Below are 14,091 nucleotides of genomic sequence, written 5' to 3' on the forward strand. Positions count from 1 at the left end.
AAATCTAGTATAAGTAGTCTCCTATATATTGTAGATCTTATAGACTTTTTAAAATTATTTTCCTGTAGAATAACTATAATATGTCAGTGACGTCATGCAACAATCTAAAACCCATTGCCCAGCAGGAATATTATTGCAATAACATAAGTAGTGATACTCGTGTTATACTTAACCCTGGTCAATATGTGGCTATCATCCATGACTATGCATGGTACCTTGCAAGAGGATATATTTGAGAACAAATATATCCTCTTGCATGGTACAAATATATGCATCTAGATTTCTTGAAGATGAAACATTTTCCTGGTGCTTTATAAAAGAAAAGTGCTGGATGCCAAGACTGCAGATCATCACAGCTTTACGGAGTCTGACAATAGAAGCAGGACAGCAGCACAAAATGAGAGGACAACAACTTAACGAGAGGACTACAGGAGGAGAATTCAAAAGATTCTCGACCAGACCCCGAACCTAAATGTGTTTTTCAGCTCTGCAATTTTCATGTAACTCTCCTCCGCACTTAAGAAGTTATGACGGATCATAATGCTGGAAAAAATAAGGCGACTCACAGAAAGTGCCAAATTTCAACTTACCTCTAATGTGTGCACTTTTGGGACTGTAACTTGGAAAATATTCACAGTAAGAAGTTAGAATTTTGAATAGTTTCCTTAGATATCTCAGAGTTCTCACAAAATATACATACAGTACTGTGCAAAAGTCTTGAGCCACCCTCCGTTCTTTGTATCTTGCTTTCAAGGCACCAGAACCTCACATTTGTTTTAAAGTGGTCTTCAGCAATAGTTCTCCAATAGTTCTCTTTGGACATTGACTGCTTTTTCATTTTTTTCAGTCCCATCCTTATATCCTTATCCCATCCGAACATTTTTTGTTTCTTTGTTTGAAAAAATCACCTACTTCAAGGGATGAACCAGAGTTGTGTCTACACACAACAGACAACTTAGCAAAGAAAAGCTTTTAAATAACCAACATTTTTCCCAAAGGGCTGTTGGCTGAAAAGTTGCCATATTTTAGCTTGATGTGTGATAGGTTTGTAGCTTGAACCTATTCGCTGGAACGTTAAAGGCAATGTAATAACACAGCAAGCAAGACACGAAGTAGGCAAAGTTCCTTGTGTCACTCATGCATGAGGGAGGCCTGCCTGGAGCCAAGTGTCGTTCCACCTACTTGACCTCCATCAGACTCTCGTCCGTTCCCCCGTAACACTGCTCTTTTATTGTGGTTACATGAATATGCATAGGTTCATTAACATATGACATCTTATAGGTATACATGTGAACAAGGAATACCTTGTGTGTGTGTGAGCTGCTGACCAAAAGGGTCATAAAGCAGGAACAACATCCTAGGTCATAAAGAGGGTAACCTCCCCACACCCAATCTATGGTTCACCCTAGATAACACAGTGAAGCCATACAAAGGGCAGGAAGTTTTACCACATCAGACCTTCACAAGGATGTTTGCCTGTGATAAAACACTACAGCCCCCCACTCAGAACCTCGAGAATCTGGGGAGGGGAGAACAAAAGAATTCCTTTCAACACACAGTTAAAGTACAAATGGTAAGAATAAAAATGACAAACATTTAACAATTCACTCTAACAATGTGCAATGTGTCCTTAAAATTCTGAGCAAAGCGGCAGCCTTTAAAAAGCTATCTAAAGCAAATGAAAAGTACCTGAAAGTCGTTTCCTTAAGCAATAATAAAAAATCCCTCAAAGACCTGACACGGGACCTGAGAGATGCAGCTCTCCCTTCAGTCGATCCATCTACCATTCACTGAAGCCTCATCAGAAATGGTCTAAATGGAAGGGTGGCTGTCAAGAAGCCATTCTTACAGAAGGGCAACAGGGGAAAGGCTGAGGTATGCCAAATTACACAAGAACTTCAGTCCTCAGGATGGAGTGCTGAATTCAAATGCAAAATATTTGGTTTACATTATTGTCAATATGTCCAGAGGAGGTCAGGAGAGAGGTACAACAGTGTGTGTACAGCCATCTGTTAATCACAGTGGAGGCTCTGTTGTGGTTCGAGGCTGCATTTTAGCCAGTGGTGCTGGGGATCTTGTTAAAACTGTTGGAATTATGAATGCAGAAAAGTACCATCAGATTTTGATCCACCATGCAGTGCCACCTGGAAAGCATCTGATTGGCAGCAGCTTCATTCTTCAGCATGAGAATGATCCCAAACACACTGCCAGTGCAGTAAAAGCCCAGATAGAAAAACACACAAAGGAGAACTCTTAATCATGGACTGATCTCCCAAGAGGCAGAGATCATCTTGGCAGAGAAGAAAAAGCAGCCAATATGCAAGAAAAAAACGAGCCTTGACTGTCCTTCAAGAAGCCTGGAGAACTGTTTCTGGAGACTACTTATAAAGACATTACAAGAAAGTTTTAGTTCAGGCTGTGCTAATGAATAAAGGTGGTCGTACTAAACCCATTTCAACCTCATTAGAACTGAAAAACTATATTTTTACCTTATATAGTGTATTTCCATGTAAGTCCCTGAACCCCTCTGAAAGGTGGCTCAAGACAAGAACAATATACCAGCTAATGGTCTCAGATTTGACTGATTACATATCAGAAGTGTATCGGCATTGTCTAAACTGGTTTTCTGAAAGTAATTCGTTTCACTTTATAATCAATCAAAATTTGATGAAATGATTTCAAACATATATTGCATAAGCTATGTTGCAGGTTTGCTTTTATAGACCCGCGTTAACATCTATATTTGTCTTAGGCATGCGTCTCCCCTCCACTCCAGTTTTGATTTACACGTGTGTTTGTTCTGGAAATGTTTCTCTGCGTGTATTTCTGACGTGGATTTGGCGGTCCCAGCATCCTTCAGTGCCGTATTTCAACAGGTGCCATAAAGAAAAACAACAACAACAAATGGCTCATATAGTCTTTATTACAGAGGCAGCAGCTACGAATGCCACACGGATCACTGGTTTTCCGAGGCTACAGTAAAAATAATAACCCCGAAATAACCCGGGTACAATAAATCTAGACAACCGTTTGGTGGCCACATCTTACAAATCCTGCCACCTGTTATTTCGCCTTTCCGACTCCGTCCAATGGGAGTGAGCGGCAGGTCTGGAGGCGGAGAAAAGAGGGAGAGAAGTTGGAGGAGAGAGTGAGAGACAGAGTCGGAGAGACGGAGAGCCGTAGATTGAGTGTTTGTCGGTGGAGTCACATATTAAATCGCAGACTTTACAGCTCATCTGGGGACTCTTACTTCACATCCACGCCGTCGTCTTTTTCCCCCACCACCTCCTGTTTCATGCTGCTTACGTGCAGCCACAGGTTGACCGATTTATCCCAGTCACCATGGATTATTCCTCTTCATCCACTGCCGATTGTCACTGACAGGATCAAAATGGGAACGATCAATACATCACCGATGACTGGGAGAGAGACAAACTGATCTTATCAAGTGAGCGGAAGACGGAGCCATCATCAGCGGGGAAGCGACGCGCATTTTCGAGAGATAAGACCTGTGGAGGACCTATATGAAGGGAGACGAAGCGAAAAGATGATGGGATGGCCGTGACAACATGAAAAAGAAAAAGTGCTGTGGTCTGCTTTCATCCAGTCCGTGATTCGACACAACTAACCTGGGGGGAAAGGGACCGAGGCAGAAGAGGTCGGAGGTAGGTAGCTATATGGGAAACAGTCAAGGAGGAGATGGGTGGTCGTGAAGGTGTCTGGTTATATCATACTGGAAGTAGGCTGTTGTTTTGGATCAATCAGAAGATACCAAAACGCAAGCCAACTTATGGTTAACTGAGGCTTTCGCACAGTCACACTTCTCCTGCTCTGATCTGGAATTATTATCCTTTAGTCTCTGAGGCTGATCTCATTTTCATAGTGTAAAGCCAGAGGATTTGCACCATCCTCCTGGCTAACAACACAGATGACATTTATGGAATAGATTGCTGGAAGCACTGTGGGATGTGAGAGAACAAGAAGACACTGGGAAACCGAGAGGGGAAGCGCTGAGAGAGGCTGACTGGGCAACTGACTCAAATGTGACTCAAGGAATAACATATTCCCCAATTATGACCACTTGTCTTCACTCTGTGTTCCCTCTTTGTCACACATCCTCAGCTTTTGGAGTTCAGTCTTCTCCCTCATTTGTTTTAACCATCCATCACGATGTTTTCCCGCTCCTTCCTTTGTTTTTTCTGTATGTCCTTCATTACCACATTATGATAAGGAACCTGTATTCTCTATCGTTTTCTCCACGGGCCACTTTATATTTCTTCTCTTTTCTCTTCCTAGACAGGTGTGCGGCCACAGCTGTGATCATGGAGCCTCCCCCTTCTCTGAGCTTGGCTCTGCTAGGAGGGAGCGAGGATGAGGACCAGCGATTCCTCCTTCCCCTGGGCAGTATATCCCATCCTTCCACCGCTGGCGCCCAGCCAGGATCAAACCACTCCAACCACATGGGAGGATCAAGCCTCGACCGTCTAAACGGCAGCACCTCATCCCCCTCGCCTGCCACGCCCAACTTGCCCCCAGCATCTCTCCCGAAGTTACCACTTTCCTCCGCTGGAGCTCAGCCTTTGCCTCCACCCATCCCCAATGCCCTGCACCCCACCAGCACCCCACTCTCTTCCTGTCTGGGTTCACAGCACAGCCTGAGTGGGGACAACTCCCCAGTCTACAACGCCCTTTTTTACTCGTCCCATTCGCCGTCCATGGAGCGGGAGAGGGACAGAGAGCGTGACAGGGACAGGGAGAGGGGGTGCAAACACAGACAGGCCAGCCCTCTGGTTCACCGTAGGGACAGTAACCCCTTCACGGAGATTGCCATGAGTTCCTGTAAGTACACAGGTGGCGTCATGAAGCCCCTGAGCCGCCTCAGCGCATCCCGGAGAAACCTAATCGAGTCAGACAGCAGCAGTGAAACCAAAGAGGGCGCCGTTTCAGCTGTTGCTGGCGCAACTGCTGCTGGGGGACATGACCGGCAGCGAGAAGCCCCCCCTACCTGTTCGGTGACCCAGTCCTCCACCAACCAACCCCCAATTCAGAGCCCACCAGAGATTGTGATTTCATCCAAAGAAGATTCTCCGTACCTCAGAGGAGGTTATGACATCACCGACTCCACATCCAACCAGATGTCCATCTACCACCAGAACCACGCACTAGTGGAGAGCAGGCGTTCGCAGTCAGGGAGGGGCAGCAGGCAGGGAGGGGTTGGGGCAGTGGGCACCGGGGCCAGGGGCAGCACCTCCAAGGCTCCCAAACGAAAGAACCAAAACATTGGGTATAAACTGGGGCACCGCAGGGCGCTGTTCGAGAAGAGGAAGCGGCTGAGCGACTACGCCCTCATCTTTGGAATGTTTGGCATCGTAGTCATGGTGATTGAGACAGAGCTGTCGTGGGGCGTGTACACGAAGGTGAGGGACACAAATGAGTGACGCTTAAAAAGACACACCAATAAAGATCACTTACGCTTAGTGCTAGGGCTGGGCCATGTGTTGAAATGTTCTAACCATCAATAAAATTAATTATTTACTGAGTTGGAATCTTAAGGAGGCAGACCACAAAATTAGAAACATAAACTAACAGCTCTCACTCAGAAAATACTGCCCAGAAGTCATCCAATCGCTGATAACTGAGCGCAGTCGGTAGTGCATTCTCTTTGGGGAAACCAAGCTGCACTCCAGCCATGTCTTAGAAAATAAGCCTGATGATGACAAAGCACAGTGAAGAGGGTTACCTCAGCTCACACTTGAAAATTAATACAAGAAAGCATGCATTACAAACTTGGAGTGTGGACAAGCCTGTGAATTTATCAGGCAGAAGGGTCTAGAGAAAGACATTATGAAGTTCCCCTGTGGGAATTGTAGGAGCCAGTGTCTTTAGCTAAGGACTGATACTCACAATATCTTTGCCTCTGCTGCTTTAGTTTTGGTTGTTGTCTGTCATCAATCCCCCAGGCTTTTAGAGGTATGACACAAAATTACCAGAGTGCCACGTTAATGTAGCTACATTGCATATGAGTAACAATTATGAAACCAGGCTGTCGTGTCCCAAAAAGTTGATTCTGTTCATCTGGACGTGGTGTTTTCAGTGGGAGAAACCTTTTGTCACTCATCCAAGTGACTTCATCAGTCTCAGCTGACTGCAGGTTTCCCCAACCTTACAAACAGTACATTTGGATTTGAATCTCCTGGGTTAACTTTGTCTCATTTGGGCTTTTTTGCCTTTTGCTTTTTTATTTTTTTATTTTACAAGCAGCCCATAAACACTGACAGGAAATGTAGGGGATAAAGAAAGAAAGAAGATTACATGTCCCAAAGGTCACCAGGCAGATTTGAACATTAGGTAGTACGATTATTGACCCTCCGAGTCACTAGGACACCCCATTTTTTCCCCGGTTTAGGCAGTGCAGATTAACCTTTTAGTCACTGAATTGTCACTGAACTATTGCAATGACCAAGCTTGACAGTTACTGCTTTTGGGTGATGTAATACAAGGATGCTAAGGACATGGAGGGGGCAGATTATCAGAAGGAGGCCAGGATCTCATTTGTTTGTGTAATGGGGGGTGTAATAAGCTGAATAGGCCCCTGGCTGCTGTTGTCTGTTTATTTTGTGTGTGTGCGTGTGTGTCAGGAAGCCTCGGACCATGTTGTGCTCACCTTGCTGTAAGACACTTTTGTCCTCATTCTTGCCTCCTTTTTTGGTCAGAGATATGACACAGGCTTTGCTTTCTTTAGTTCATAAGGTGGAAACATGACTTCTGCTTATGCAGCTTGTCATACATGGATCACCGATGATGTGAAATAATCTGTGAGATCAGCTGAGTGCACAGATTAACAGATAGGCTGTTAGAATAGCCCAACTGGGTGTGTCTCCCCATCTTTCTCACCCTCCTCCTGTGTTTCTGTTTGCAGTCTGCGATCTCCGGACTCTTTCTGTTAATGCCGTTGCTAGAAGAATCTCCCTGCTGTGTCTTTTCTTCTACTTTGCGAAAATCACTGCTTTAGAGGTCCTTTTTTTATTAATGAAAGTGCACGGTCTCTAATTCCCTTTCAATCCCTCCTCTTCTTTTTTATTCTCTTCTGTCTGCCTTTTCTTTCTTTCTTTTCCTGAAGGAGATGGCAGAGACTTATGCCCTCTTTTTCTGCCTGGGCCTTTTCTATTTCAACTCCACGCCTGTCTCTTTGTCCTGTTTTCTTCATTCCTTTCTTTCTTTAATTTTTTTTTCCTCCCTCACTATCTCTCTCCCTCTGCTCCGCTGCTCTTCCAGTGGGCGTCAAACTGGGGGAGTGTGATCGGAAGAGAGAAGCGGCTGGGTGAGAATGAAAGTCTGTGGAAGGAGAGAAAAAAAGGAAAAAGGCGATAATGAAAAGCCTGATTTAGGTTCTTAAGCTACAATCAATTTAGCCCTCATCTCAAACAGGCTGCGTTATCTATCAATACGAATCAATGGACTGAGTGATTTCGAGCAGGGTAATCAAAGTGTTTGTCAGCACTCTCACCATATTAATTAATTTCTGATCATCAGGGCATATTGAGGGAAAAAAATCGTATGTGAAACGTAGCAAAACATCGCGGTCTGTCTTCAGCATCTTGCATTTCTAAAGAGAGAATCCAGAGAGTTAAGTGTGCATCAAAATTCATCTTAAATGGAGACTGTAAAATTTTCTGTCTTCTTTATGGCTGCGCATTTGGTTTGACTCCAACAGACACTGGAGTCCCATCAGACAGCTAAAACCCTCACTTAGATAATTGAGGTGGATAGAAGCCTGCTGGCTGTTGTGAGAAAAAAATGGATCGAGATCCCGAGGATGAAAGAACGATCGGGCTGGGAAGATGAATGGGTGGAAGGAGGAGAGGTTCGCGCGCTGCTTTAAACGAGTCTAGGGGGCGAGGTTTGAGTGATTTCTTCCATTGATTATTGATAATCACACCCACACACATGCACCGTGCACCTCCGCATACGCATGCTGTGCAAACTGCTTTATTGAAAATGGATGCTGCCTTTCAGAGAATCCATCCTTGAGAGCTGGTGTTGAAATATGATCGGTGAAGATCATTCGTCATAGATTGAAAATATATAATGCACGCGTATAAATATAGCCTCTTAATGGCTCCTTTAGGTCTCCCTTCTTTGACAATGGCTACAAAGCAAATGTCAGTGTATACTGATCAGTCTGTGTAGCTCTACCTAAGCTTCTGCACTTTTTTTCTGAAGGTCCAGCTGCTCTAGCTTTGCTCCCAAAAATAGAGATGAAGAATAAGAATGGAACCAAACAGGGTTGGCTGGATTGTGTGGAGCGTGCATGTTTCTATGTGTTGGAAGGGTAAATGGAGAGAGGTTAACTGAGGAGGACACAGTGTTTCGTGACTGTGGGTATTGTGAGTAAGCTATATTCATTGTGCAGAAAAAGCACAAACCCTATCAGCACACTCTTTTTGCCACATCTAAGACTTTTCCATTCATTGCTGTGCAGCCTCTATCTTCAGTTATCAGCCTTTGCAATTTAAGTTAAGTTCAAATCCATGATGAAGGCCACTTCTGTAGGACAAAGTTTGATTGCAGATAAAAATTATTATCTTGTACAGCCTTCAGCGCTCTAAGGCACAGCTGTAAATTTCTGCATTGTAAATATTCAGGCACGGTTGTTGAGCCTAGATAGATTATGTAGAAAGAATATTAAATGATGAAATAATTCATGAATGTGAAATAATTTAATTTTTGGCTCATGGTGACTTTTTGCCCAAAAGGCTTCAAAGAAAAAAAAAGACTGAGCCTTTAATTTGTTGTCGTGCATTTTTAGCTCTGCATGTTCTGTGACCTCTCCTCGTGATCAGTGTCACAGCCACACACCCAGGACATGTCAGAATTTTAACAGCAGTGTGAGGACAGCCTTCTATATGCTTCTATTATTATTTTGATGAGGAACAGGGGGTCCTGGTCTGACACGTGTCTCTGTCTGAGAATAACTGGGGCCCTTGGACACTTGGGACCTTAGCATGTGGGCTGTCACAGTCAGATCAATAGATCTTTCACAGAGGCTCACATAGCTCCTCGGGGCCAAGCTCCAAGCCACATTTCAGGCTTGCAATGCAACGCTGCTATTCTGAGGCGATGCCCAGCAGTTGTCGACTTCACCTGTCACACTATCAATGCGTGCACTTGTCATGTGTGAGGGTATCAAGTGTGAGTATGTACCCTCTGTCTGCTTCTCAACACAAGCATCAGCAATGCTGCCTCCTATTTCCCCTTTGCTTCCTCGATTCCTTCCTTCCTTTCACTGTCAGAGAGTGTTTAAGTCCCTCCCTTGGCGAGTCTTAAATATGCCTCCATTCCCCCACGAGAGTCATTGCCTTCTCAGCAGCCTTAAAACCTCTTCCTCAGTCCCTCTGCAGCACCGCCATCCCTCCCGTTCTGCCCTCGCTCTGCTATCTCTGACATTTACTGGTAGACCTTTCTGCACATTTTCTCTGCTGGTCCACTTACAGTGGCTGCACGCTGCTTTAGAGACAGTACATGAGGTCGATCAGGGAATTAAACTCCCACCATATTCTCTAAAGGAGCTATCAGCCATCTCTGCATTTTTGTGCAACTGCACCTCCTCTCCTTCTCAACCTTCTCCCTTTTCCTTTAGTCCATTACACACTGCCTTCATCTTCTAGATCACAGACTTCTAAGCGACTGTAGATCCCAGAGGTCCTACAACTAACAGGTACAAATATGCTTGTTTGAGCATAACAAGGCTAAGCAACCTCTGGCTGTATGTGGAAGTGCCGGTACTTACATGGTTATGTTAAAACTTGTGTGCTCTGATGGTAAACATTCACGTCACAGGGTGTATGGTGTCTCCTCTGTGTACACGCACACATATGGAGTGCGTGTCTTTATGTATTTAGCTCTGTCACGTTAGTACCCATGGATGCACCTGCTAATGTGTGTGTGTCCACATCTCCCTTTGTCTGGATTTAATTGAGTGTGTATGGCCGTAATGGTGTGTGCCGATGTGCATTCGAGTGTATGCGTATTGTGCGTGTGTGTGTGTTTATCCTGGAAGGGTGACATCGCTTCTGTCTATTGCCTGTTTCCCTGGAGACTGATTGCAAGAAGGCATCACTCTGACAGGGAGAGACCCCCAAGGCTAAGCCATTACATCACAGGCAGACACATGTGCACACACACGCACACATGCACAATCATACTCATTACAACCGCATAGTAAGCGACATGTATTTTCTCTCATGTCTGTGTCAATAAGGTTGAGGTAGGGGCAATTGGGGGAAACCCTCTAGATACTACCTGTCTGTGTGTGTGTGTGTGTGTGTGTGTGTCTCCCTGCTAATTGAACTAAAGAAGCTCAAAAAGCTCATTATCCCTGCATGTTGTCCACAGAGCCAGTGATCAATATACGCTAATCACACACTTATGCACAGCTGGCTAAGAAAGAAAGGAAAAAGAAGAAACACAAGTTGTATTTCCAACAAAGGTGCACCAAAGAGCCAATCATCAGCTTCAAAACAGCCAAACCAGGAATCATGTCAGTCAGTCAGGGCCCTTTTAACATACCCAGGATATCTTTCTGTTATCTGGCTTCACTTACACTAACATTGGCAATCAGGCTAAGTGGTCACACCAGTGACAGTGCTTATTGACTCAATTATCAACAAAGCTTCAAGCACGTTCACATGAAAGAGTGCCATTAGTAGCATCTGACCAATCACAAACATGGATGCGTCTACTGGCAGCAGAGCGCCTGGTTTTACAAAAGATAAAAATATAATAATACAAAAATCCGAAGAAGTTAAACACACAATGCAGATTGAAACCATCGCGGCAGCTGAAGGCAAATCAGCATGAGCATGAGCGTCTGCAGCAGGAGAAGCACTGAACTGTAGACGAGACTTAAATAGTACTTTATGCACGTGCGAGTGTTTTAACTGCTTTAGTCGGTAAGACTAGAAGACACATAGTGCATTCATTAAGTTTAGCTTATTTGAAAGCAAGAAGGAAAGCTGATAAAATCCTGACTGTGTAAGTTAGGATCAATGCTCGGTCATTAGGGCACAGGACAATCTGTGTTATTCCACTAAAGTAATATTTAGATGTGAACGAGATAGTTTTAGTTTTTAGTTTTTCTGCTGCAGCCCTGGTGCAGTTTAGGGCTCTGAGAGTAGCCGAAAGATTAAATATAAAAACAAAATTCAGTGTAGGAAAATACAATTGTTTCATCTAAGAATCTTCGAATTCTTATTGAATTTTATCAGAGAAACAAAGACTTTAGACACTGTTAAAAAACTGTAGACCCTCATGTTATCCTTCCACAGAGTCCAAGAATTGTGACACTATTTGGTAGGTGGTGATTTTATACATCTTGATTCATAATCTTGAACATAACCCGCTCCAGAGCAGGTCATATCGGCAGCAGAAGTTACCATGACGATGTCCCCCAGTAGCAACTGAACCACTTTTTTAATACTGAAAACCCCGAGTTAAGCTTCAAAGTTACCTGGATAAGCCCAAATCATGCTTCTTTGTTTTTGCAGAGATAGACGCACAGTTCATGTTCACAACTGTTTAAAAGAGGTCCTTAATTTAAATTGGAGTATTAAACCAAATATGTGCACATTTTGGAAGTTTGCTTACTTGCTTACTTCTGTAAGCTTGAAGACTCAAGGGACTGTTTTTACTTAGCAAACCTTAATTTAGCCATGCTGAGTTCATTATTTCAGTGTTTAGGCTTTGATTATGGTGGATGTGCAGTGAGGTTTCTAGTATCCATGTGGCTAAAAACAGTGTATTAAATAACCTCTATAACTAAGTCTTCTGCAGCCATTAATGAAGTTAAGTCATTGTTGTTGGTGGGATGGGCCAGAGGCATCAAGTAATGTTAGCACCGTGGATTGAGCCATAAATTAAGCTGTAATCTTGTGTATAGTAAAAGTAGAACATGCAGGGAGCTTTTTAACACCTAATTTTAGACGATTTACCAAACTTTTTTTTATCTGCTTTGTCTGTTTTCATCACATTTGAATGGTGTTTTTATGTCCCAGTGGCCATTGAGGTAAAAGTCATGCCTCTCTCCCTGTTTTATTATACAGTTATACAGGCTTGTTGACCTAAAATAGTCAGATGCACAAGATATGGTCTATATGAACCATATCAGCCACTTTTGTGTGGGAAAGTGAAGTGTTAGGTTAACATTCACCCATTTTTTATCAATGCTGTTATCTCTGAGGTCAAAATGCTTCTATGTTTATATTCCAGTTTCCTAAACTGTGCTTGTCCAGGATGAGGGTAAAGCGCAGCCTAACCCTAAACAGGTCACAGGTGACTCTATGAATGTTAAGAGGTTAAGTGCGACACAGAAAATTTCCCTTCACCTTGCATACATAATTTGTGGTAGGAGCTGCATGCTGTTTCCATAGATTAGCACCGCTAAAGCACAGGTGTTACTAAGAGCTTTGCAATGATTGCACTTTTTTCAGGTCTCACTATAAGCAATGGCAGTGTGTTATTGGGCCTACAGTAAAAGTACTCTTAAAACTAAAGCAACCAAATGAAATTCAGCCATTTATCACTTTTTTTAATGAATTACACCTGTGTTTGCACATTGCTCGTTGCCTGGCAACTCCACTGTGACAAAAATCCAGTTGATGTTATTCATCACGAAATCACTTGATGAGCATGTAACTCAATAAACAATTAATCCTTACATTTCTGTTTATGAGCAGATTAAACCTTAAATGCATCTGCTTTTCTCTAACCAGCAATCCAGCAGCAATACGAGGCAGGTTAAGCCACGTATCAATATCATTCTGCTTGCAAACATAATTTAAAATAACAATACCAAATAAAGTTGAAGTCTGTTTTGATCATTTGTTTCTACAGGCAGCCTACTCTTTCATATGCTGCTGTAACAAAATCCTTTTGGAAGCAAGTTTCACCAATCAGCACCCGTCTTTTTAACACACCTGGGAAGTTACTTCGTCTTAAAAAGATTAAGACCCAATGGAAATGAATCAGAAGAGGCAAAACTGCATTTTATTTGGTTGCCAACACATTAAAATCGACTTGAATTCCAAGTTAAACTGAACAAAAACTAACAAACAATCCCGAATATGTCCTCAAATGAGTTCAATTAAAGTGAAACTTTTCCCTTTTAGATTTTGTTCTACTACACACACTTCGACACACTTAATGTTTACAGTAAGCCAAGAAAAACTATGACTTTACAACATGTAGACATTCCTGCTACCACACAGAAACTGATCCTCGACAATTAGCTGGGGTCGTGAATTAACATGATTGGTTCATTTGCAGGTGATTGGCTCTTTGGAGGGAGTGGCAGCATCTTACAGATTTCCTCCATAGATTTGTATTCAGCACTCTTTGAGTGGCATGTCTCTCTCATATAAGGTCTGTAACACTGTATGGACTGGGATCTACAAATCCAAAATTAGTCAGCACAGTAAACACTAATCCCAGTCAGTTGCTTGTGGTCATTTCAACTTGGCTGTGCAATATGCATGCATGCTTTGCAGAGGAGCGCAGATGGTCAGTGTATTTATTTATGTCCCCAGTGAAGTCAAGCTAAAAGAGATAACTTTAAGAGCTTTCACCTTCTTAAAATAAGGGAAAAAAGGAAAACTCTGGAGTGACATTTACTTTTTATTGGAGAAAAAAAATGGAAAAATGAACAAAGCTTTTTGTCATTTATGAAATTTCTGCTCCAGAACATTAACGAAAAAAACACTTTGAAGAAAACAAGGAAGCTGCGAGCTTAATTGAATTACATGATTTAATTAGACAGGGTGTAATATTGTCTCATGGTATATATTTAAGGATTAAACAAATCGTGGGTAAGGAAAGAAAGCCATCAGGACACGCCCAGAAATTTCCCTGCACATAATCCGCCTGTGAAACCGCAGCTTGTCATTAATTAGTGAGTGCTAGAGGTGCCGGCAGGTGGGAGCTTTTTGAACTTTGGACAGACCATTACAACCGTTTCCCCACTGCTTCCAGCCTTCATGCTAAGCTGCTCTCTCAGCAAGATAGCAAACATTTTCCAAGTGGCAGAAAGTTAACTTG

At 43.0% G+C, this 14,091-nt stretch overlaps 1 protein-coding gene across 1 annotated transcript in view; it reads left to right on the forward strand.

Annotated features, from left to right (window-relative positions):
• The first annotated feature begins 3,162 nt into the window (after positions 1 to 3,162).
• The window catches only part of kcnn3 (potassium intermediate/small conductance calcium-activated channel, subfamily N, member 3), a 58,025-nt gene continuing 47,096 nt past the window's right edge, over positions 3,163 to 14,091 (forward strand). Inside the window, 4 exon segments of the mRNA XM_039619226.1 lie at positions 3,163 to 3,665; positions 4,297 to 4,901; positions 4,903 to 5,008; positions 5,011 to 5,417. Coding sequence (XP_039475160.1) covers positions 4,323 to 4,901; positions 4,903 to 5,008; positions 5,011 to 5,417 — 1,092 coding nt within the window. The 5' untranslated portion in view covers positions 3,163 to 3,665; positions 4,297 to 4,322.

Source organism: Oreochromis aureus, linkage group 11 (genome assembly GCF_013358895.1).
Source record: "Oreochromis aureus strain Israel breed Guangdong linkage group 11, ZZ_aureus, whole genome shotgun sequence".
Taxonomy (NCBI): domain Eukaryota; kingdom Metazoa; phylum Chordata; class Actinopteri; order Cichliformes; family Cichlidae; genus Oreochromis; species Oreochromis aureus.